The sequence below is a fragment of the Oncorhynchus tshawytscha genome, linkage group LG05 (genome assembly GCF_018296145.1).
Source record: "Oncorhynchus tshawytscha isolate Ot180627B linkage group LG05, Otsh_v2.0, whole genome shotgun sequence".
Lineage (NCBI taxonomy): Eukaryota > Metazoa > Chordata > Actinopteri > Salmoniformes > Salmonidae > Oncorhynchus > Oncorhynchus tshawytscha.
Window position 1 is genome coordinate 14868252 of NC_056433.1, and position 24139 is coordinate 14892390.

Sequence of the window (24139 nt, forward strand, 5' to 3'; positions counted from 1 at the left end):
TATAGGGGATAGGGTGCCATTTGGGGCGCAACCTATATATAATAACTATAGATAGATTAGTATACCTGTAGGCCTATTAGATAGTATGAGGATACTCACGTCACTCCTGCCGTCCACCTCCTTGAACTTGTCCAGGTGGGCCTTGAGCGCTGCCAGGTTCTCCTCCTCCACGTAGCTGAAGAGGTTCTGGATGGCCAGAGTGGTCATCTTAATGGAGGTGGTGGTGTCCATGGCTGCAGCTACTTCCCCTCAACACCACAGCACCTGCATGGGGAGAGATCATGGAAATAGAACGCTTTACTAACACTTTACCTATGGCATGGGCACACACAAAATGGCTGCCAAACCACACATTATGGCATCACTGACTTGATTGGGGATTCCGTTCTACTCACCCTAGTTCTGTGGGAGAGATACAGGACAGAAGGGATGTTAGGGTGGGATAACATTGGTGGGAAGGCATGGGATGCTAACAACAGTGTAATAAACACTTTATATAGCTTTGCACCAATAACAGCAAAAAACATGCTTTTCCCTCACTAGTTATAGGCTAACTTTCATTTATAAAAGGCTAGGTTATGCTATATTTGGAGTTTGATTAAAAAGCAGTGTGAAACAGTGAATGTGTGAGAAAGAGCTAGAACAGAGGACATAGCCTAGTTATCTGAACCTGGCAACCAGCAAGTGGGTCGACTACTGTGTGGGTGTCGGTCGACTCACTCCAGTGCTATCTGGCTCCTGCAGCACAGGGGTGTGGGCCTAGCTATCTCCTGACATTTAAAGAGCATCAGACTCAGAGAATTAAGCCAGCGCCAGATTTCAATGTGCCACTCAATCACTGCTTTGGTGACAGGATTGTCACCCAGGCAGGCAGCCACAGCAGCGAGTTGAAAGAGATTTTTGGTTTATTAGTGGCCTCCTGGCTGCTATCATCGTCTGACATATACAGTATTTATCTTCTCACTCAGAGAATAGCCTCTTCTTGGCAATGCTTTGTGTACACACAGTATTCTTCCTATTTTGCAGGCACACAAAATGGCAGCTAGTCTGATTTTTTTTTTTTTTAGTCTTGTCAAAGCATGTGCTTTGCGGTTATTGGCGCTAGGGTATATAAAGTGCTATTGCATTGTAATTACCCATTTGTTTATGGCATAGTTAAAATATATATTTTAGCCTAGGTCATACTATAAATTCATACGTAAACACCAATGGCATAAAAATATAACCAAAAATGTATTGCAAAGAATTAAGCAATAAGGCACGGGGGGGTGTGGTATATGGCCAATATACCGTGGCTAAGGGCTGTTCTTAAATACGACGCAACACGGAGTGCCTGGATACAGCCAGTAGCCATGGTATATTGGCCATATACCACAAACCCCCAAGGTGCCTTATTGCTATTATAAACTGGTTACCAACGTAATTAGAGCAGTAAAAATAAATGTTTTGTCATACCTGTTGTATATGGTCTGATATACCATGGCTGTCAGCCAATCAGCATTCAGGGCTCTAACCACCCAGTTTATAATCAGATATTTACAACTATTCACACAGGCTCTTGGAGACAGATTTATAGACTAGCTGGCTAAGTGATGTCTACCTGTAACCATTAACTCAAGTGTATTAATCATCATCCATAATGTGTTGCTCCAGAAAACTGGCCAGTTTTAGTACAGTAACTACATTCCTATCCAACACAATACAAGAACAGACAATATAAGCTTACAATTCAGTCAGCCAGCCAAGCTTATGACCTTAACATGGGTGTGGGCGTCGGTCAGTCAAGCCACAAAAACAAACCCCTTCTGTGTGACATGAAAAGAATGACTAGATTAAGTAGCCTGGTCCTGTCGGCAGGCTGACAGCCAGTTAAAAGCATTCCTTCCATCCCCACAGAGCAGAGTGCAGCACAAGCCCTCCAGCATTCCACCTCACGTCACTACCTATTGCAGCAACACAACAGCTGAAAGCAGCCACAAAGAAAAGAAAGTGGAGGCAAGGCAGCTAAACATCAAAACACATCGCCGTGTGCTGCACTGCTGCCAATGCCGTTAACCTGTCGGCTGTCGCATACAGACAGGACATGGCGCAATAATTACATTGACACAACCGAGCAATCTTACCTATGGGAATAATAGTGTTCTCTCTGTGGGTTGTTTTTGCCTGCTGTCTCTTCGCTCTGCAATTTATGCCTCCACATACACTGGTCCTGGCCAGCCTTATTGACTAGGCTATTCCCCCTGGCTGTAGCTGCTGATATTGAATTATGCATGAGGATGAGGTACCACCCAGCCTGTCTGGCACATGCTCAGAGGACAGGGAACAGTGGAGAAAAACAGGCTCAATATAGGCCAGCAGCACCACTGACCTAGAGACTAATATCAAAAGTATTTTATAAAGCCCTTATTACATCAGCAGTTAGTATTGGTAACTTCATTAATATGATGTAGGCTTAGTATGAGGAGGGTTGGAACCTGACCTTCCCTTCTATCTGTGGTATGCAACAAATATAGGTCTAGATGGAACAGCTATAGTACAGTAATAGGCTTGGAACAGCTATGTAGTATCTGTGGTATGCAACAAATATAGGTTGGAACCTGACCTGTCCAAATACAGTATCTGTGGTATGCAACAAATATAGGTCTAGATGGAACAGCTATAGTACTATCTGTGGTATGCAACAAATATAGGTCTAGATGGAACAGCTATAGTAAAGTATCTGTGGTATGCAACAAATATAGGCCTAGATGGAACAGCTATAGTACAGTATCTGTGGTATGCAACAAATATAGGCCTAGATGGAACAGCTATAGTACAGTATCTGTGGTATGCAACAAATATAGGCCTAGATGGAACAGCTATAGTACAGTATCTGTGGTATGCAACAAATATAGGCCTAGATGGAACAGCTATAGTACAGTATCTGTGGTATGCAGTGAATATAAAAGGGATAAGTAGACTAGGCTATAGGTCAAAATCTGGAACTACTGCAGTGTCTCTGCTATCTATTTATGTGTTGTGCTTCTCTGTACCAAAGCAAAAGTACTGAAAAATAAACATACAGAAATGACATCTGTGCAAGCTTGGTTGTTGCTGACTAAACTCATGTTGTTGAGAGGCAACTAGAGTGGGCAGACTGGAAAGCCGCCGTCCAATAAAGTTTTTATTTCAGCACCCAGTGTGTAATTGTGGGCTTTTCTTTGAGTGCTGAAATCAGTTTGAATTTTTTATTTTTTTACTTCATTGTATGTGATGTCAGAACTCCAGTCCGCACACACTGGTCAGCCCTCAACTCCATCGTAAATCGTGGAGTTGAGTTTAATTGGCTAGCTCAAATAATAAATGGAAGGTTTTTAAATGTGGGATTTACATCAAAATTATGCATAGTTTATGCATACTCGGTGTGTGCAGTGACACCGCTTGTTGCTTTGATACGATGCATTAGATTAGGCTACACCATCATCATCATCAGTCATCACCATTAGGATGTAGAAATAAATTACTTGTTCAACAAATAGGGGCTGCTACCAATCATTGCCTGCTACTAGCTACCTACAAGAGAAGGTTGTAATTGCACGTAATTCAGGGCATTCCTGTATGTGGGCATTCCTGAATCTGCCGGAACCCCTCATTATATACTACATGGTCAAATGTATGAGGACACCTGCTCGTCGAACATCTCATCCCAAAATCACGGACATTAATATGGAGTTGGTCCCTCCTTTGCTGCTATAACAGCATCCACTCGCCTGGGAAGGCTTCTCACTAGATGTTGGAACAGTGCTGCGGGGACTTGCTTCCATTCAGCCAAAAGAGCATTAGTGAGGTTGGGCACTGATGTTGGGCGATTAGCCCTGGCTTGCAGTTGGCGCTCCTATTCATCCCAAAGGTGTTTAATAGGGTTGAGGTCAGGGCTCAATTATTTTATTTATTTAACTAGGCAATTCAGTTAAGAACAAATTCTTATTTTACAATGATGGCCTATCCCGGCCAAACCCTCCTCTAACCCGGACAACACTGGGCCATTTGTGTACTGCTCAATGGGACTCCTGATTACGGCCAGTTGTGATACAGCCCGGGATCGAACCAGGGTATCTAGTGACGCCTCTAGGATTGAGATGCAGTGCCTTAGACCGCTGCGCCACTCGGGAGTAGGCCAGTCGAATTCTTCCACACTGATCTCGACAAACCATTTCTGTATGGACCTTGCTTTGTGCACGGATGCATTGTCATGCTGAAACAGGAAAGGGCCTTCCCCAAGCTGTTGCCACAAAGTTGGAAGCACAGAATTGTCTAGAATGTCATTGTATGCTAAGTTAAGATTTCCCTTCACTGGAACTAAGGGGTCTAGCCCGAACAGTGAAAAACAGCCCCAGACCATTATTTATCCTCCACAAAACTTCACAGTTGACACTATGCATTGGGGAAGGTAGCGTTCTCCTGGATCCACCAAAAACCCAGATTTGTCCGTTGGACTGCGAGATGGTGAAGCGTGATTCATCAAGTTTCCACTGCTCCAGAGTCCAATGGCGGGGAGCTTCACACCACTCCAGCCAACGCTTGTGCAGGTGTACGGCTGCACGGCCATGGAAACCCATTTCATGAAGCTCCAGAAGAAAAGTTATTGTGGTGACGTTGCTTCCAGAGGCAGTTTGGAATTCGGTAGTAAGTTTTGCAACCGAGGGCAGCACTAGACGGTCCCGATCTGTGAGCTTATGTAGCCTACCACTTCGAGGCTGAGCCGTTGTTGTTCCTAGACCTTTCCACTTCACAATAACAGCACTTACAGTTGACTGGGGCAGCTCTAGCTGGGCAGAAATTTGACGAACTGACTTTTGGAAAGTTGGTATCCTACGACGGTGTCATGTTGAAAGTCACTGAGCTCTTCAGTAAGGCCATTCTACTGCCAATGTTTGTCTATGGAGATTGCATGGCTGTGTGCTCGATTTTATACACCTGTCAGCAATGTGTGTGGCTGAAATAGCCAAATATTTACTTTGTATATACAGTGTACTTCTATAGGTTAAAATTTGTCGGTCAATTTTTAAGCTAGGACTGGAGGGAGGCATGGGCACTCCAGTACCGTAAGTGGCATTAATGCCTAATATCATTGGATGCCAGCCGCCAATAAACCCCACAGAAGAAAGGGCAGGGGTGACAACGGTAGCTAGCTGTAGACAGTGTCCTTCGCTCTCCGCCTGTCAGGCACGGTTTTCCTGCAGTTCTGTTAACGATGGAGTTCATGCAGGAACCAATGGGATGCTCGAGGGTAGGCGTTCCTGCAGTTGAAGGAACGCCCACATACAGGACCGCCCAGAATTGTGGGCTGCACTTGCACACTGCACTTGCACACACTTGCATATCGAACTACAACGTAACAAGCGGACAACCTTGGTACCGTTACAGTAGCTAGCAAGTGAATAATAAGGTAGCTAGCTCATTTCAATTATCAACAACATTTAGATCTAGCTAGCAGCTATTTATTTGGCTTGCCATATCGAATGTTAACTAAACCATCGACTGTCAGCTAGCTTAACGTTAGATCGCACGACATATCACATCTTCTGAAATAAAAATAATTATATTTCCGTGCCTGACTGCGACCATTATTGATTGCAGTATTTTGAATAAAATGGCAATGATCATAATTAGTTGATAACATCTGTTTAAAAGCGAATATGACATTTGCTAGACGACTGCAGTTGCTAACGTTAGCAAGCAGTCAGACAGTAACATTCAGATGTGCTCGAGCTGTCAATCAAACGCCATCTATCAAAGGAGGGCACATTTCGATGCTTGTACGTGAGAAACGGCAATTCACAGTGACATACCTTTTAATCAAACGAATATAAATGTTCCACACTTCGGTGTTGTCTTCTCAATCCTCGCCTTATATGCGTGTAGTGCTCACAGGCTAGTCCCCATCCTCGACAACAGCCATTTTAGTGGACCAGAAAAACACAGCACCTACTAGGGTGACTTCCTCCCCGCTGTCCGTCAAATCATCTTCTCCCCGCCTACAAACTGTGACGTGTGGCGCTTTGAGATGCTGGGTTTACTAGGCTACAAAATTACTGTACTAGTTGAATTTGCCATTGCCGAAAACTGCAACGTTAGTAATTATATTTTATTAACGGACTAGAAAATATTGTTAATGTTACGTCAAAGCCTTCTTAGTGTGTTGTGGATTTATTGCTCTATATAGCCTACCACATTTCAGGTTATTGCTCTCCTTGTTTGTTTCACATTCATTCTCGATATTTTAATTTGCAGGAGCTGCTGTTGTGTTGAGGAAAATATTGTTTCAAAACCCTTTTGCCAGGCTGACTCATAATTATTGTATGGTAGGTCAAAGTCCAACATTTTATGAGGAGAGTAAAGGGCAGGTGCTGAGCTGTTATAGCCTGGGTAGTGTATAGGCCCATTCCACCACCAGAAATATTCAATGCCATCTAATAATATGCACTGCTTATGACACAGGTGCCTGTGCAAAGCTATAGGCCTACTCCCTTGGGGTATGAAGCCAAGGTAACACATTCCCAAGCTCTGACTCACAGTTTATGTGAGTATTCTACAGTGGCCTATGTGAGGAAGGACAAGCCGACTCCACGCCATTCAAACAGTGCTGTCGGGGCTTAAACAAATAGGGTTTCCGAACAAACAATGACATTGACTTGTAAATTAAGCCATGTAGGTTGTATGAGTCAGTTATGTTTGTCATGTGCTTCTCAGCATGCTGGTTTCTCCTGTGTAATCTAGTCCACTGGCCGTCTCTCTCCCTCACTGTCAAACCGACAGCATATGGTAGCATTTGAGCCTGGGGACAAACAATGTAATAGGAACAATTAAACCACAGTTATTCACCTTTTACATATCACACTTACCATGTCAAGTTCCAAAAAGATCCATCTTTTAATCACATAATATACAAAAACAAACCATCCACATCATCCACATGAACAATTAGCAGGGTTGGCTGCTCGGGACTATGATGAGCATTCCATTCTCTTTTCTCCAGAGCCTCAAGCAAAGGTTTCTTACAATGACCATATTTACCTAAACTTACACTTGACTCAAGAAAGTAGGTTTAGTTTTCACTTCCCCTCGTAATGAAAATGGAATCAGAACTGTCTGAAGAAGCAGTGTCTACAAATACTGGAATTTTGTTCCTTTCACCTCCAGCTCAACATGATCCTATGTTAATTGTCCTACCTTTCCACCACCTTTTCACCTTTGTCGAACATACCACGAGGCCATTAGAATCACATAAATAACAAGTACATGAAATGACAAAATGTACCTCTACACATGGAAATACTAGACCATCTCCCCTCTCACACTGCTCACACACAATTCATGAATAAGGGGTTAGTAGCTACTCTCACAGCATGGAATGACCTGTTAAATGATTTAAATCATTGATACGTTCCCTAATAATCCCTCAGTGGTTACTTTCTCTATCCAAGCATTCATTTCAGATTTGGATTGTGTCAAACCGTTATATAATAACAACACACAATGACATTCAACAGAAGAAAACAGAAGTGACATTGAAGTGAGCCAATAACATCACCCACTGAAAGCAAACAGTCTGGAGTAAGTCCTTGGGTGTTGCCCAAATGGCACCCTATTCCCTGTATAGTGCACTACTTTGACCAAGGACCATAGGGCTTTATGTACCTACTGTATGTAGGGAAAGGGGTATAATTCGGGAAATCTTCCCTGTTGAGACCATGAATCATCATACTGTAGGGTGTCCAATCAAAAATGCATATGTTGACCAATGGGTAAAATACACTGAACAAAAATATAAATGCATCATGTAAAGTGTTGGTCCCATGTTTCATGAGCTGAAATAACAGTTCCATACACACAAAAAGCTTATTTCTCTAAAATTTTGGGCACACATTTCTTTGCATCCCTGTTAGTCAGAATTTCTCCTTTGCCAAGATAATCCATTTACCTGACAGGTGTCATATCAGAAGCTGATTAAAAAGCATGATCTTTACACAGGAGCACCTTGTGCTGGGGACAATAAAAGGCCACTCTAAAATGTGCAGTTTTGTCACACAACACAATGCTACAGACGTCTCAAGTTTTGAGGGAGTGTGCAATTGGCATGCTGACTGCAGGAATGTCCACCAGAGCTGTTCCCGGAGAATTACATTAAATGTTAATTTGTCTCCCGTAAGCCGCCTCCAAAACTGTTTCAAAGAATTTGGCAGTATGTCCAACCGGCCTTACCACCGCAGACCATGTGTAACCACGGGTCAGGAGTATTTTTGTCTGTAATAAAGCGCTTATGTGGGGAAAAACTCATTCTGATTGGCTGGATTTGTCTCCCCATTGAGTGGGCCTGGCTCATATTTTTCTTCAGTATAATATTAATTGTGTAAATACTCCTCTAAGAAAACCAATGGTCCAAACCTCATGCCTCGATCATAATCGCTTCAAAAGTTACTGTAGGATGGCCAAAATTAGGGTGACTAAGTCAATGGAGGCCAGAGGGGGGGATGTGAAATCAGAAAAAATGCATTCCGTCAGCTAGGCTGGATGTTGTGCGAGAATTAAGGCAAACTGACAGGCTTTCTTCTTGAATCCGGAGGACATGAAACAATATAGAGGTAAGATAGATATAGATGTTGAGACATGACATGTAGTATTTTTTTCTTATTTTAGTATACGCTTTTCATATTAATGCAAAACTCCTGTCCTTTATCGAAGATTTCTTACAAAAGCAAGCATATCTCTGAAATGTCAACGGAGCACTGAGCATATACTAAGCTTTTTCTTTTCAAAGCATTTTACATTTAATTCAGCTTGTGTCATGCTAATTTTGCTTTTTGTGACCCGCGGAAACAACTTTGAAGACGAGGACCACAAAGAGTAAAATCCTCAAAAGCGATGAGAAATCTGCACCGCTATGTCAACAGAGTTAGGTGCTTATTATCGTATTAGGTAACAAAATCTGACTTTTTGGCTATAATGTTAATGATATGAAAGCAAAAGTCCCCACGATTCAGAACATGAATAATCATATTTGTATTGGTAAAATGTATTTAATAACATAAGGAAGTGAAATTTCATCTCCAAAGAGTGTTTTTTTTCACCCACTTCTGGGCAGAGTGGTTGGACACCCTACATATTTTTGTGAAAAGAACAAGGACACTATCTTGTTTTCCTTATCTTTTAGTTCTTGTGTCCTAATTTCCTGTATCTTTGCTTTTTACCTGGACAATAACACCATTAACTTAAACCACTCCACTCTCTCTCACCTGATCCTAAAACCTGTTCACCTTGAGTAAGAAACACCGCACACACAATAATATCCAATTTGAGGAGGATACACAAAAGCTAAAAAAAAGAACTGGGTGGAGAAAGAGACAAAGGTTATAAGGCAAGTTTGCATACTCCCATAATACAGTAACAGTACAATACTGGCATTTCATCATCGATTCGGAACCCATCCATCCCGCTGAGCCACAGCCAATAGTCCTCATAATAAAGTAGGGGCTGTGTTCCAAATCAAATTTTATTGGCACCTTATTCACTTTCTAGTGCACTACTTTTGACCAGGACCCATAGGGCTCTGGTCAAAAGTAGTGCACTAAATAGGTAAATCCCAAAGCTTTCAGTCCATCCATCCCTTCTCACGTGAACAAATGAGAATCGTCGTCCGACTCCAAAACACAGCTTGGACAGTCTCTCTCTCTAGTAATATGTTGGACAGTCTCTCTAATAATGTGTTGGACAGTCCCTGCAGTCCTTGGTGCTAGTCTCTGTGTGTGTGCACCTTTGCTGGTCTCTGAATCTGCTTCATGTGGCTTTGGTCTTCTGGTTGCAGTGGCCATCTGTGGAGGTGGAGTCCTGGTGGGAGAGGACGGGAGCCTCCTTCAGGCGCAGGTGTCGGGGCTTGACTGGCAGTGCTACGGCCAGGAGAACACAGCCGATGTGGACACTGAAGTACCAGGACCTGGGGACAGAGGTGAGAGAGGATGATTTAGGGATCAATATCAGAATCAGAAAACCTTATTGCCAAGCAACAAGTGTTGCTAGGAATTTCTCTTGGTGTTGTACACATTTTTCAGCAACAACCAGGCACACAAGTTCATTCAACTTCTCAGAAAAAGAACAAAAAGCCACTGTATAAGTAGAATCATAGATTCAGACAAAAACACAATTCTTCTTGCACTTCCATCCGAGGTAACAAAATATGAATACTTTTTTAAAATTTTTTACTTGAGTGAGGTAAAGTATTGTTCTCTGTATATGTCCCAAATGGCATGCTATTCCCTATATAGTGCACTACTTTTGACCAGAGACATATGGGCCATGGTCAAAAGTGGTGCACCATAAAGGAAATGGGATGCCATTTGGGATGCAGACATAGTTACAGCCACTCACCTGTAGAACTTCATAGAGGGTCCGACAGACAGCAGCACAAAAGGTACCACAGTGTAACAAATGGCAATCTGGGTGCCAGCCCACGTGATCCCATCATACAGTAGCTTGTGTGAAGGCGAGCCCAGGAAGTACGGCCTCACGTTGTGTCTCATCTGGAGAAAAAAAAAGAACCAAAGCAATGAATTCAGAGTAAAAGAAGAAGTGAAAAAATGAACATCTAAGTTTACAACAAACGGCCCTTGTAAATCTAAAATATGTTGCACTGCCCTTAACTCTCTCCCAAATGGTGTCCCAAATGGCACCCTATTCCCTATATAGTGCATGGGCCCTGGTCAAAAGTAATGCACTAGGGAATAGCGTGCCATTTGGGACGCATATTAAGAGTCAAGTAATGCATTTCCAATGGAAATTTCTCTCCCAGCAGCTCATCCACCAGCAGTCGTCTGCCTCAGTGAGTCTCAAAGTGTCTCAGGTGACGCTCCATTAGCCGGAGTCCTGCCCGGTCTCCTCTCCATCCGTCTGTCTGGCTGGCCTGTTATCTGTGCAGTCCAGCTGGACTCAGGTTGCATCCCAAATTGAACCCTAACCCATAGGGCTCTAGTCAAAAGTTGGGCACTATATAGGGAATAGGGTGCCATTTGGGACTCAACCTCTAATAAATATGCTTTATTCAGGCAAGACCTTCAGGGGATAGTGAGTCTCTATGGCAGCCTAACTATGACTGATTCTCTTAACACTAATGATGCAGAAATGAAGTACATCAGGATGAACATGACCCGAACACTTTGTTTCATCTGTGATGGGAACATCAGGATATCTGTTGTTATGGCAATAGCAGAAATCGTTGATATTCAGAAAATATGTTATTGATTTTTAGTGGGTACGGTGCATGACATTTTATCTACGCCTATGAAAAGTTTAGGGCTTAGTGCATCTAGACAGAGATGGAAAATTGTGGGGAGAGGTCTGTGTCAGTGTGTTTTAGGAGATCTCACTCTCTCTCAGAAAGATACAGTACTCACGGCACGTGCAGCCAGTGTGACCACGATGCCAGTGAGGAAGGTGAGGTAGTATCCAGGGTAGGCTCCATGCCACATGGCTGACAGAATGAAGGTAGCCGCTGTGGGGTTGTAGGGACAGCGCTCGTAACACACCCTGCGCACACACACAACCAGCCAGTCAAACACAACAGCACAGCAAGACCTCATAATAACCTCTCACTGATAAATCCACTCCAATGTCCTTGTGTGCAGACTACAGAGAGCACAAAACATTAAGAACACCTGCTCATTCCATGACAGACTGATCAGGTGAATCCAGGTGGAAGCTACAATCCCTTATTGATGTCTCTTGTTAAATCCACTTCAATCAGTGTAGATGAAGGGGAGGAGACAGGTTAGAGAAGGATTTTTAAGCCTTCAGACAATTGAGACATGGATTGTGTATGTGTGTCATTGAGGGTCAATGGCAAAACAAAAGATTGAAGTGCCTTTGAACGGGGTACAGTTTCCCGTCTGTATCAAAATGGTCCACCACTCAAAGGACATCCAGCCAGCTTGACACAACTGTGGGAAACATTGGAGTCAACATGGGCCACCATCCCTTGGAATGCTGTCAACACTTTTTAGAGTCATTGGCCTGATGAATTGAGGCTGTTCTGAGGGCAATAGGGGGTGCAGCTCAATATTAGGAAGGTGTTCCTAATGTTTGGTATACTCAGTATATAGATAAAGCAGACTGTTAGTGCTAACTGACTCCACTAGGTGGCAGACTTTTACAGACAGATAAGACCTCAGAGCACTGGTTATAGGCGTATCCACAAATGATTTAGAGCCTGAAACCTATACTGTAATTACAATGCATTTAAATAGTATGTACAATGTGTCAGAAAGCTAATGTTAATAATTACAGAAAGAAATTATGACCAAGTCTCTTTGTCTTTACCAATTACAGACTAAGCCTGGTTTCTGTACCTTTTGAGCCAATGTGCCGTCTGTATATTCCAATTGTCAAGGAACATCTTGAAGCTGGTGGCAAACTGGAACCAAGGAGAGGAGGACAACATCAGTATACATACATTAACTGTAGATTGTTATAGAAAGAGTTGTGGAAAACATACTGAGACATGAGTGAAGACTACAAATGTTTCAACATTTCACCTCAATATCCATTATCCTCAGATTGGAGATGAGATCCCAACGTGGTGAGCCGTCACTGTTGTATCCATTGAATCCAAATCCTGCTGCGTTGTTGATGGCATCAGCTGTTCAGAATTCAAACACATGCTTTCAGAAACACCATCTCCAGGCAGGCATTCAGTCAAAGGCGAATTGTCAACAAGCGCATCGCACGTGACTTTTACAGGTAATTTACATTTGAGCAGACATCTGCATGGTTTATCATGAACGTGCTCTCCGCAAACGTCAGGGAAATTGCCTTTATATGGCGTGTTCTCAGTATTATCGTGCACAGCTCTGACGCCTCTTTGACTGAGTCCTGGTCTTTTTCATGTCCCAACACTGTACATCCCACAAGGTCCACCATTCCTTAGTGATGGTAATATCATTAATTACATTATCATTCTAATAACAGCATATTATCACAGTGAAGGACAATGCAGGAGCTATACAGGCTGTGCAGCCGTGCTCTGTGTGTGTGTGTGTGTGTGTGTGTGTGTGTAGAGAAGGTTTAATTGAGTCCCACCTCTACCTGCTTGTTATCACCATACTCTCTACGACGCACACCTTGCTGCAAACAATCACACACACAATCACACACACACACACACACACAAAATCACACACACACACACACACACACCTTGCTGCAAACAATCACACACACACAAAATCACACACACACACCTTGCTGCAAACAATCACACACACAATCACACACACACACACAAAATCACACACACACACCTTGCTGCAAACAATCACACACACACACACACACACACACTTTGCTGCAAACAATCACACACACAAAATCACACACACACCTTGCTGCAAACAATCACACACACACACACACACACACACACACACACACAATCACACACACACTTTGCTGCAAACAATCACACACAAACACAGTCGGACTGATCTCACCCCCTTACAAAGCTCATCTGTTCTCAGTCTGTAAGGGGTTACTTGTCAACATGGAATAACGGACATTATTGCAGTTAAGAATTGGTTTCAGGGTCAATCAATGAATACAGGCCTAAAACGATTTACTATTGAAAACTGACAAAAGCTACATCCATATTCTCCTCCCTTCTCCCTTTATACTCTGTCATGGATTTGAAAGCGTTGGATGGTTTAAGCTTTGGCGGAAGGGAGTTTCAACCATGGTTAATGACGATGACTGTGCAAATGCACCCTTCAAAAAAACACAAAAAAACAAGGGTTGAGAATCAGCCAACGGGAACAGAGAGGAGACCCACCCAGCGTCCAGACGAAGTAGTACTTGGGCCTGGTGGTCAGCATGGACAGGTAGAGGTAGACCACCTGGGCGTAGAAGGGCGTGGTGGCGATGAAGTCGTCGTCGATGTTCCGTTCCACAGGGAACACTTTACAGACCGAGAGGAAAACCATGAGGGAGAAGAAACAGGTGGCCAGTTTACGGACCACTTCAATCTGAAGAAGAGGAAGGGGAGGACATCAGCCAATAAAAACACTCTGTCCCAAATAAAACCCTATTCCCTATATAGTTCACTACCTTTGACCAGGGCCCATGGTCAAAAATAGTGCACTATAAAGGGAACAGGGTGCCACTTAGGAAGCAGCCTCAGCAAAGACTCATATCTGCTTTGCATAATTGATAGCTTCACGAGGAAGTCAAAAAACAGCCATGTTGCTGTTCATTCAGTGAACAATGAATAGTGTCTAGGGAATACTGTGCATTTACTACACAGAAATTCTTTACTGTCTTAGAAAGTTCCAGACAAGCATTGAGAGTAAACGTGGCATGAAAATGCTGCCGATTTGGTAACTGTCCAAAAATCATAGTGGCATTTGAGACCAGTGCTTACGTTTGGGGAGGGGTCAGTCTGTTTGTGTCTGCCGTTGGTCTTCCCATTGGTCTGGTGGTCTTTACTGCGACGGCAGGGCGTTCCCTCGATGAAGGCGATGTAATCGTTGTAGGAGGAGGTGGGGCCAGCCAGTATTCCCATAAAGTTACAGTTATAGCTGAAGTATTCCAGCAGACTGGGCATCCTCCTGCAGGGGAGGTGGAGGAGACGCACAGAGCATCACAACACAGTGACAGTAAGGGCTGTGACACACAGACCATCACAACAGTTACAGTAAGGGCTGTAACACACAGACCATCACAACACAGTGACAGTAAGGGCTGTGACACACAGACCATCACAACAGTTACAGTAAGGGCTGTAACACACAGACCATCACAACACAGTGACAGTAAGGGCTGTAACACACAGACCATCACAACACAGTGACAGTAAGGGCTGTAACACACAGACCATCACAACACAGTGACAGTAAGGGCTGTAACACACAGACCATCACAACACAGTGACAGTAAGGGCTGTAACACACAGACCATCACAACAGTGACAGTAAGGGCTGTAACACACAGACCATAACAACAGTTACAGTAAGGGCTGTAACACCATCACAACAGACCATCACAACACAACAGTTACAGTAAGGGCTGTAACACACAGACCATCACAACACAGTGACAGTAAGGGCTGTAAACACACAGACCATCACAACAGTTACAGTAAGGGCTGTAACACACAGACCATCACAACACAGTGACAGTAAGGGCTGTAACACACAGACAGTAAGGGCTGTAACACACAGACCATCACAACACAGTGACAGTAAGGGCTGTAACACACAGACCATCACAACAGTTACAGTAAGGGCTGTAACACACAGACCATCACAACAGTTACAGTAAGGGCTGTAACACACAGACCATAACAACACAGTGACAGTAAGGGCTGTAACACACAGACCATCACAACAGTTACAGTAAGGGCTGTAACACACAGACCATCACAACAGTTACAGTAAGGGCTGTAACACACAGACCATCACAACAGTTACAGTAAGGGCTGTAACACACAGACCATAACAACACAGTGACAGTAAGGGCTGTAACACACAGACCATCACAACAGTTACAGTAAGGGCTGTAACACACAGACCATAACAACACTGTAACAGTGACAGTAAGGGCTGTAAACACACAGACCATCACAACAGTTACAGTAAGGGCTGTAACACACAGACCATCACAACACAGTGACAGTAAGGGCTGTGACACACAGACCATCACAACACAGTGACAGTAAGGGCTGTAACACACAGACCATCACAACACAGTGACAGTAAGGGCTGTAACACACAGACCATCACAACACAGTGACAGTAAGGGCTGTGACATACAGACCATCATAACACAGTGACAGTAAGGGCTGTGACACACAGACCATCACAACACAGTGACAGTAAGGGCTGTAAACACACAGACCATCACAACACAGTGACAGTAAGGGCTGTGACACACAGACCATCACAACAGTTACAGTAAGGGCTGTAACACACAGACCATCACAACACAGTGACAGTAAGGGCTGTAACACACAGACCATAACAACACAGTGACAGTAAGGGCTGTAACACATCACAACACAGACCAACACACAGACCATCACAACAGTTACAGTAAGGGCTGTGACACACAGACCATCACAACACAGTGACAGTAAGGGCTGTAACACACAGACCATCACAACACAGTGACAGTAAGGGCTGTAACACACAGACCATCACAACAGTGAACACACAGACCATCACAACACAGTGACAGTAAGGGCTGTGACACACAGACCCAGACCATCACAACACAGTTACAGTAAGGGCTGTAACACACAGACCATCACAACAGTTACAGTAAGGGCTGTAACACACAGACCATCACAACACAGTGACAGTAAGGGCTGTAACACACAGACCATCACAACAGTTACAGTAAGGGCTGTAACACACAGACCATAACAACACAGTGACAGTAAGGGCTGTGACATACAGACCATCACAACACAGTGACAGTAAGGGCTGTGACATACAGACCATCACAACACAGTGACAGTAAGGGCTGTAAACACACAGACCATCACAACAGTTACAGTAAGGGCTGTAACACACAGACCATAACAACACAGTGACAGTAAGGGCTGTGACCATCACAACACAGTGACACACAGACCATCACAACACAGTGACAGGGGCTGTAACACACAGACCATCACAACACAGTGACAGTAAGGGCTGTAACACACAGACCATCACAACACAGTGACAGTAAGGGCTGTGACATACAGACCATCACACAGTGACAGTAAGGGCTGTAACACAAAGACCATCACAACAGTTACAGTAAGGGCTGTAACACACAGACCATAACAACACAGTTACAGTAAGGGCTGTAACACACAGACCATAACAACACAGTGACAGTAAGGGCTGTGACACACAGACCCTCACAACACAGTGACAGTAAGGGCTGTAACACACAGACCATAACAACACAGTGACAGTAAGGGCTGTAACACACAGACCATAACAACACAGTGACAGTAAGGGCTGTAACACACAGACCATCACAACACAGTGACAGTAAGGGCTGTAACACACAGACCATCACAACAGTTACAGTAAGGGCTGTAACACACAGACCATCACAACACAGTGACAGTAAGGGCTGTAACACACAGACCATCACAACAGTAAGGGCTGTAACACACAGACCATCACAACAGTGACAGTAAGGGCTGTAACACACAGACCATAACAACACAGTGACAGTAAGGACCATCACAACAGTTACTGTGTAACACACAGACCATAACAACACAGTGACAGTAAGGGCTGTAAACACACAGTCACAACACAGTGACAGTACAGTAAGGGCTGTAACATACAGACCATCACAACACAGTGACAGTAAGGGCTGTAACATACAGACCATCACAACACAGTGACAGTAAGGGCTGTAAACACACAGACCATAACAACACAGTGACAGTAAGGGCTGTGACACACAGACCATCACAACACAGTGACAGTAAGGGATGTAACACACAGACCATAACAACACAGTGACAGTAAGGGCTGTGACACACAGACCATCACAACACAGTGACAGTAAGGGATGTAACACACAGACCATAACAACACAGTGACAGTAAGGGCTGTAACACACAGACCATCACAACACAGTGACAGTAAGGGGCTGTAACACACAGACCATAACAACACAGTGACAGTAAGGGCTGTAACACACAGACCATAACAACACAGTGACAGTAAGGGCTGTAACACACAGACCCTCACAACACAGTGACAGTAAGGGATGTAACACACAGACCATAACAACACAGTGACAGTAAGGGCTGTAACACACAGACCATAACAACACAGTGACAGTAAGGGCTGTGACATACAGACCATCACAACACAGTGACAGTAAGGGCTGTGACACAAAGAAACGGTCTCTCACAGACAATCACAACAGTCACGACAGTGATTTCAGTGACAGTACAGACTGTGATACATGCATGGTTAGAATCCCCAAAGCATATCTCCCCTCTCTCCAGAGAAACAACAATATACACTGAACAAAAGTATAAATGCAACATGTAAAGTTTTGGTCCCATGTTTCATGAGCTGATATAAAAGATTCCAAAAATGTTCCATACATACAAAAAGCATATTTCTCCCAAATGTTGTGCACACCATGGCTATGGGGCTAGTCGGCATCTGGTGTGACCACTATTTGCCTCATGCAGCGCGACATATCTCCTTCGTATAGCGTTGATCAGGTTGTTGATTGTGGCCTGTGGAATGCTGTCCCAACCCTAACAAACCATTCAGTGACCACTCGTGCCCTGTGGAAGGGGGTATTGTCATCCCCCAGACTAGAGAGCCAATTATACCGTCCTCACAGGCTCATACAGGAAGCGGCAATTTTCTACTCAAAATAACTAAAACATACCTGTAAAACATACCTTATAGCCAGGACCTTCTGATTTGGGGTCAGCTGCTCCTCTTTCCGGCACATTCCTGTTGGGGGAGGGAGGTAAAGAAGAACACATATGTAATGCTTGCTTTTGATCAGGGGGGTTTGGTTTCAAAGTTCATTCAAAGATACTGACTTTGCAATGGAATGGAATGAAAACAACATGTCATAGCAGTCTACATGGTTGACAAGGGTGAGGCCACCATTCCCTGCCCATAGGCTTAGTCCCAGAGAGAGGCAGTGGTCTGAGAACTCAGTCGTGTCTTGTCCTCTCCTATGACTGTCCTGTGTGGGTAATGATATCCATTACATCCCTGTGGTCTCTCTGTCTCACTCTCTGCAGGTCCCGGCTGATCTATGGGCTAATTAAAGGACGATAAATTGACTTCCAGGAAGTGCACTGTTGTCTCCCTGTTGTCTCACCAACCCCGCCTCCACGTCGCAGCGCTTTGTCTTGTCCCGCACACCGGGGACGAGGCGAACGGAGTGAAACAGGCTGAATAATTCTGTGTTGTTTATGGCGGCCATTATGCTGATAACAAGATTAGCACAGCTAATCAGCTCACATTACAGCCTAATGCCTGCTGGGGACTGGAGGAGAGGAGAGGTGCCAACACCAATACTGGGCGGCACCGACGCCCCAAATCTGGCTCCATTAACAGGCTCAATAACGAACAACACAGTAGGGCATAACTCAGCCTCCCTAAACAATGAGAACGGGGTCAGGGTGTTAATGACTGTTTGGTTTTGTTTGACACAAGGACAGACTACAAGACTGCGTGAGTGACTGCTAAAGGTCAGAAAGAACACATTCCAGAATGCTTTTACACATTCACTCTCCTCTTCTGATCCTAAACAAACGAGGACAATTCCATTCCCAAACACGAGGTAATTTCATCCACCTTTAGTTTGGATCTCAAACAGACCTTTCTGTGTTAGATCGAATAGGTACCAAGGCAAGTCGCAAACACAGGCCAACCACAATCTCCCATACAGGGAACACAGTAAAACACTGGCCAATCAGGATGTCCCATAACGCTTGCTAGTTAGCAAGACAGCACAAACAGATCTGGGATCAGGCTAGATGTCCCTAGAATCTGTCACAGGCCTTCACCTAGGTGAATGAAGCCTGGGAGCAGAGTCTACGTTGACACACACACACACACACACACACACACACACACACACACACACACACACACACACACACACACACACAAAGGACCCTGTCTTTCAAAGATAATTTGTAAAAATCCAAATAACTCCACAGATCTTCATTGTAAAGGGTTTAAACACAGTTTCCCATGCTTGTTCAATGAACAATAAACAATTAATGAACATGCGCCTGTGGAACGGTCGTTAAGACACTAACAGCTTACAGACGGTAGGCAATTAAGGTCACAGTTATGAAAACTTAGGACACTACAGAGGCATTTCTGCTGACTCCGGAAAACCCCCTTAAGAAAGATGCCCAGGGTCCCTACTCATCTGTGTGAACGGGCCTTAGGCATGCTGCAAGGAGGCATGAGAACTGCAGATGTGGCCAGGGCAATAAATGGCAATGTCCGTACTGTGAGACGCCTAAGACAGGGCTACAGGGAGACAGGACGGACAGCTGATTGTCATCACAGTGGCAGACCACGTGTAACAACACCTGCACAGGATCGGTACATCTGAACATCACACCTGCGGGACAGGTACAGGATGGCAACAACAACTGCCCGAGTTACACCAGGATCGCACAATCCCTCCATCAGTGCTCAGACTGTCCGCAATAAGCTGAGAGAGACTGGACTGAGGGCTTGTAGGCCTTTTGTAAGGCAGGTGCTCACCAGACATCACCGGCAACAACGTCGCCTATGGGCACAAACCCACCATCGCTGGACCAGACAGGACTGGCAAAAGTCGTGGTTTTGTCTCACCAGGGGTGATGGTCTGATTCGCGTTTATCATCGAAGGAATGAGCGTTACACCAAGGCCTGTACTCTGGAGCGGGATCGATTTGGAGGTGGAGGGTCCATCATGGTCTGGGGCGGTGTGTCACAGCATCAATGGACTGAGCTTGTTGTCATTGCAGGCAATCTCAATGCTGTGCGTTACAGGGAAGACATCCTCCTCCCTCATGTGGTACCCTTCCTGCAGGCCCATCCTGACATGACCCATACTGCTTGTTCTGTGCGTGATTTCTTGCAAGACAGGAATGTCAGTGTTCTGCCATGGCCAGCGAAGAGCCCGGATCTCAATCCCATTGAGCACATCTGGGACCTGTTGGATCGGCGGGTGAGGCCTAGGGCCATTCCCCACAGAAATGTCTGGGAACTTGCAGGTGCCTTGGTGGAAGAGTGGGGTAACATCTCACAGCAATAACTGGCAAATCTGGTGTAGTCCATGAGGAGGAGCTGCACTGCAGTACTTAATGCAGCTGGTGGCCACACCAGATACTGACTGTTACTTTTGATTTAGACCCCCCCCTTTGTTCAGGAACACATTATTCCATTTCTGTTCGTGACATGTCTGTGGAACTTGTTCAGTTTATGTCTCAGTTGTTGAATCTTGTTATGTTCATACAAATATTTACACATGTTAAGTTTGCTGAAAATAAATGCAGTTGACAGTGAGAGGACGTTTATTTTTTTGCTGAGTTTACATACATACTGTACATAGATACAGGTAACTGCCAAAATAATGCAAACACTTGAGTAAATGAGGGATTCAAAGTACATTAAAAGCAGGTGCTTCCACATAGGTGTTGTTCCTGAGGTAATTAAGAAATTCACTTCCCAGCTTAGGGTCATGTACAAAAATGCTGAGCAGGCCATTCTTTTGGCTATTCTTTTTTCTACCATGGCTCTGCTCCAATAGGATGACAATATCTCCATCCACAGGGAACGAGTGATCACTGAATGGTTTAATGAGCATGAAAACAATGTAAACCATGTGCCATGGTCGTCTCAGTCACCATATCTCCCTCAACCCAATTGAACACTTATGGAAGACTGGAGTGGTACCTGAGATGGCGTTTTCCACCACCATCAACAAAACACTAAATTATGGAATTTGTCATGGAAGAATGGTTTCGAATCCCTCCGATAGAGTTCCAGACACTTGTAGAATCTATGCCAAGTCGCATTGATGCTGTTCTGGCTCATGGTGGCCCAACGCCCTATTAAGACAATTTATGTTGGTGTTTCTTTCATTTTGGCAGTTACTTGTAGATAGGAGAATGTAGCGCAGGGTTCAAGGATAATAGGTGTAATGCAATGTAACGTAGGAGGAGGATGGGGGAAAAGGCGGAAGGGAGAGAGAGGCACCACAGGGGATCCAACAGGGTCAAGAAATGCAGCTTGGAGCATCATGTGACACGTCAGACCAGTGGTTCCCAACTCCAGTCCTCCAGTTTTCCCCACACCGGATACAACTTGTCAACAAATCATCAAGCCCTCAATGAGTTGAATCAGCTGTGTTTGTCCGAGGCTACAAGGAAAAGGTTGTTGGGGTCTACTGGAGGACTCGAGGTGGGAAACACTGTTCCAGAGCAAGTCACCGTGTGACAATACAACCTTGTGATCCAACTCCTCCACATCTCTATGGAGAAATAGAGATGGTATGTGAGATATTCCAGCCATGTGGGCATTGTGGTGTGAGGAATATCCCATGTTACTAAAGTTTCCTTCCTTTTCATCCATCTGACTTCAGAGGAAGAGACATGTGACTAATCAAAAAATATAAATGCAAAATGTACAGTGTTGGTCCCATGTTTCAAGAGCTGAAATAAAAGATCCCAGAAATGTCCCATACAAACAAAAAGCTTATTTCTCTCACATTTTATGCACAAATTTGTTTACATCCCTGTTAGTGAGCATTTCTCCTTTGTCAAGATAATCCATCCACCTGAAAGGTGTGGTAAATCAAGAAGCTGATTAAACAGCATGATCATTACACAGGTGCACCTTGTGCCGGTGACAAAAGACCACTCTAAAATGTGCAGTTTTGTTACACATGTTAATTTCTCTACCATAAGCTGCCTCCAACGTTGTTTTTAATCATTTGGCAGTATGTCCAAACGGCCTCATAACCACAGACCAAGTGTATGGCGACGTGTGAGCGAGCAGTTTGCTGATGTCAACGTTGTGAATAGAGTGCTCCATGGTGGTGGTGGGGTTATGGTATAAGCTATGGACAACTAACACAATTAACTTTATCCACAGGAGGTTGATGGCACCATATTTGGGGAGGACAGACTCGTGGTAATAGCTGGAGCGGAGTAGTATCACATGCTGTCCATGTGTTTGATGCCATTCTATTTGATCCGTTACAGACATTATTATTAGCTGTCCTCCCCTCAGCAGCCTCCATATTATCAATGGCAATTTGAATGCACAGAGATAACTATATGAGATCCTGAGGCCCATTGTCATGCAATTCATCAGCCACAATCACCTCGTTTCAGCATGATAATGTTGAAAGGATCTGTACACAATTCCTGGAAGCTGAAAATGTCCCAGTTCACCAGACATGTCACCCATTAAGCATGTTTGGAATGCTCTGGATTGATATGTACAACAGCAAATTCCAGTTCCCGCCAATATACAGCAACTTCGCACAGCCATTGAAGAGGAGTGGGACAACATTCCACAAGCCACAATCAACAGGCTGATCATCTCTATGCGAAGGAGATGTGTCGCACTGCATGGGGTAGAGGGTAGTCACACCAGATACTGACTGGTTTTCTGATCCACGCCTCTACTTAATATTTTGTTAAAGGTTTCTGTGACCAACAGATGCATCGCTGTATTCCCAGTCATGTGAAATCCATTGATTAGGGCCTAATACATTTTTGCATGTTGCAGTTATATTTTTGTTGGGTATATATACACTCTGTGTCTGGTTTGAAGAAAATAAGCTTCTTACCATCATGTATTTCAAACGCCAAACTGGTGATCTTCTGTGTTATCACCATCATAGGCCTGAGAGAGAGAGAGAAAGAGAAAGAGATGGAAATAGAAAATATGGAGAGAAAAAGAGAGGAGAGAGAGGGGGAGAGAAGTATGAAAGAAAGAGCAGTATGAAAGAGAGAGAGAGAGCGAGCGAGGGAGGGAGAGAGAGAGAGCGAGGGAGAGACGTATGAAAGAGAGAGAGAGAGCGAGCGAGGGAGGGAGAGAGAGAGCGAGGGAGAGACGTATGAAAGAGAGAGAGAGCAAGGGAGGGGGAGAGAGAGGGAGGGGGAGAGAGAGAGAGGGAGAGAAGTATGAAAGAGAGAGAGAGGGAGGGGGAGGGGGAGAGAGAGAGAGGAAGGGGGAGAGAGAGAGGGAGAGAGAGAGGGAGAGAGAGGGAGAGAGAGAGAGCGAGGGAGGGGGAGAGAGAGAGAGAAGTATGAAAGAGAGAGAAGGGGGAAAGGGAATAAGAGCGTTATCATGAAAAAAAAAAGCTATATTCGTTTATAAAGCTGTGCCATATTAATTCAGGCATGGTTTCACACAGTCCTCCAACCCAATGTTAAATGAGGACATCAGGGCACTGTATTACCCCACCCAGGCCCTGACTCAAACCCACAGTCTTACCCTGTGAAGTCAGCAGAGTACATGCCATAGTCGAAGACGTACACGCGTGTGATCTGACAGAAGCTGAGATAGCCCAGGGCCACCACCAGACAGTACCTGAGGTAAAATACACA

At 44.4% G+C, this 24139-nt stretch overlaps 2 protein-coding genes across 8 annotated transcripts in view; both read right to left on the reverse strand.

The window, feature by feature from the left end:
- The window catches only part of LOC112249980 (kinase D-interacting substrate of 220 kDa B-like), a 51481-nt gene extending 45480 nt beyond the window's left edge, over positions 1 to 6001 (reverse strand). For 6 of the 7 annotated variants that reach the window (XM_042321527.1, XM_042321524.1, XM_042321526.1 and 3 more), the window contains exons 1-2: positions 5832 to 6001; positions 100 to 264 (exon numbers count right to left, since the gene is read on the reverse strand). In XM_042321527.1, the coding sequence (XP_042177461.1) occupies positions 100 to 231 (132 nt within the window). In that variant the 5' untranslated portion in view covers positions 232 to 264; positions 5832 to 6001. Of the gene's footprint in view, positions 1 to 99; positions 265 to 2123; positions 2230 to 5831 lie in introns of those variants that run through there. The other variant, XM_042321522.1, reaches the window with a different exon arrangement.
- Positions 6002 to 6888: 887 nt separating this feature from the next.
- LOC112249982 (lysophospholipid acyltransferase 2-like) overlaps positions 6889 to 24139 on the reverse strand; it is a 92609-nt gene continuing 75358 nt past the window's right edge. The window contains exons 4-13 of the mRNA XM_042321529.1: positions 24027 to 24122; positions 23377 to 23432; positions 18455 to 18509; positions 14441 to 14627; positions 13853 to 14045; positions 12564 to 12667; positions 12378 to 12442; positions 11427 to 11559; positions 10405 to 10556; positions 6889 to 9973 (exon numbers count right to left, since the gene is read on the reverse strand). Coding sequence (XP_042177463.1) covers positions 9817 to 9973; positions 10405 to 10556; positions 11427 to 11559; positions 12378 to 12442; positions 12564 to 12667; positions 13853 to 14045; positions 14441 to 14627; positions 18455 to 18509; positions 23377 to 23432; positions 24027 to 24122 — 1198 coding nt within the window. The 3' untranslated portion in view covers positions 6889 to 9816. The remainder of the gene's footprint in view (positions 9974 to 10404; positions 10557 to 11426; positions 11560 to 12377; positions 12443 to 12563; positions 12668 to 13852; positions 14046 to 14440; positions 14628 to 18454; positions 18510 to 23376; positions 23433 to 24026; positions 24123 to 24139) is intronic.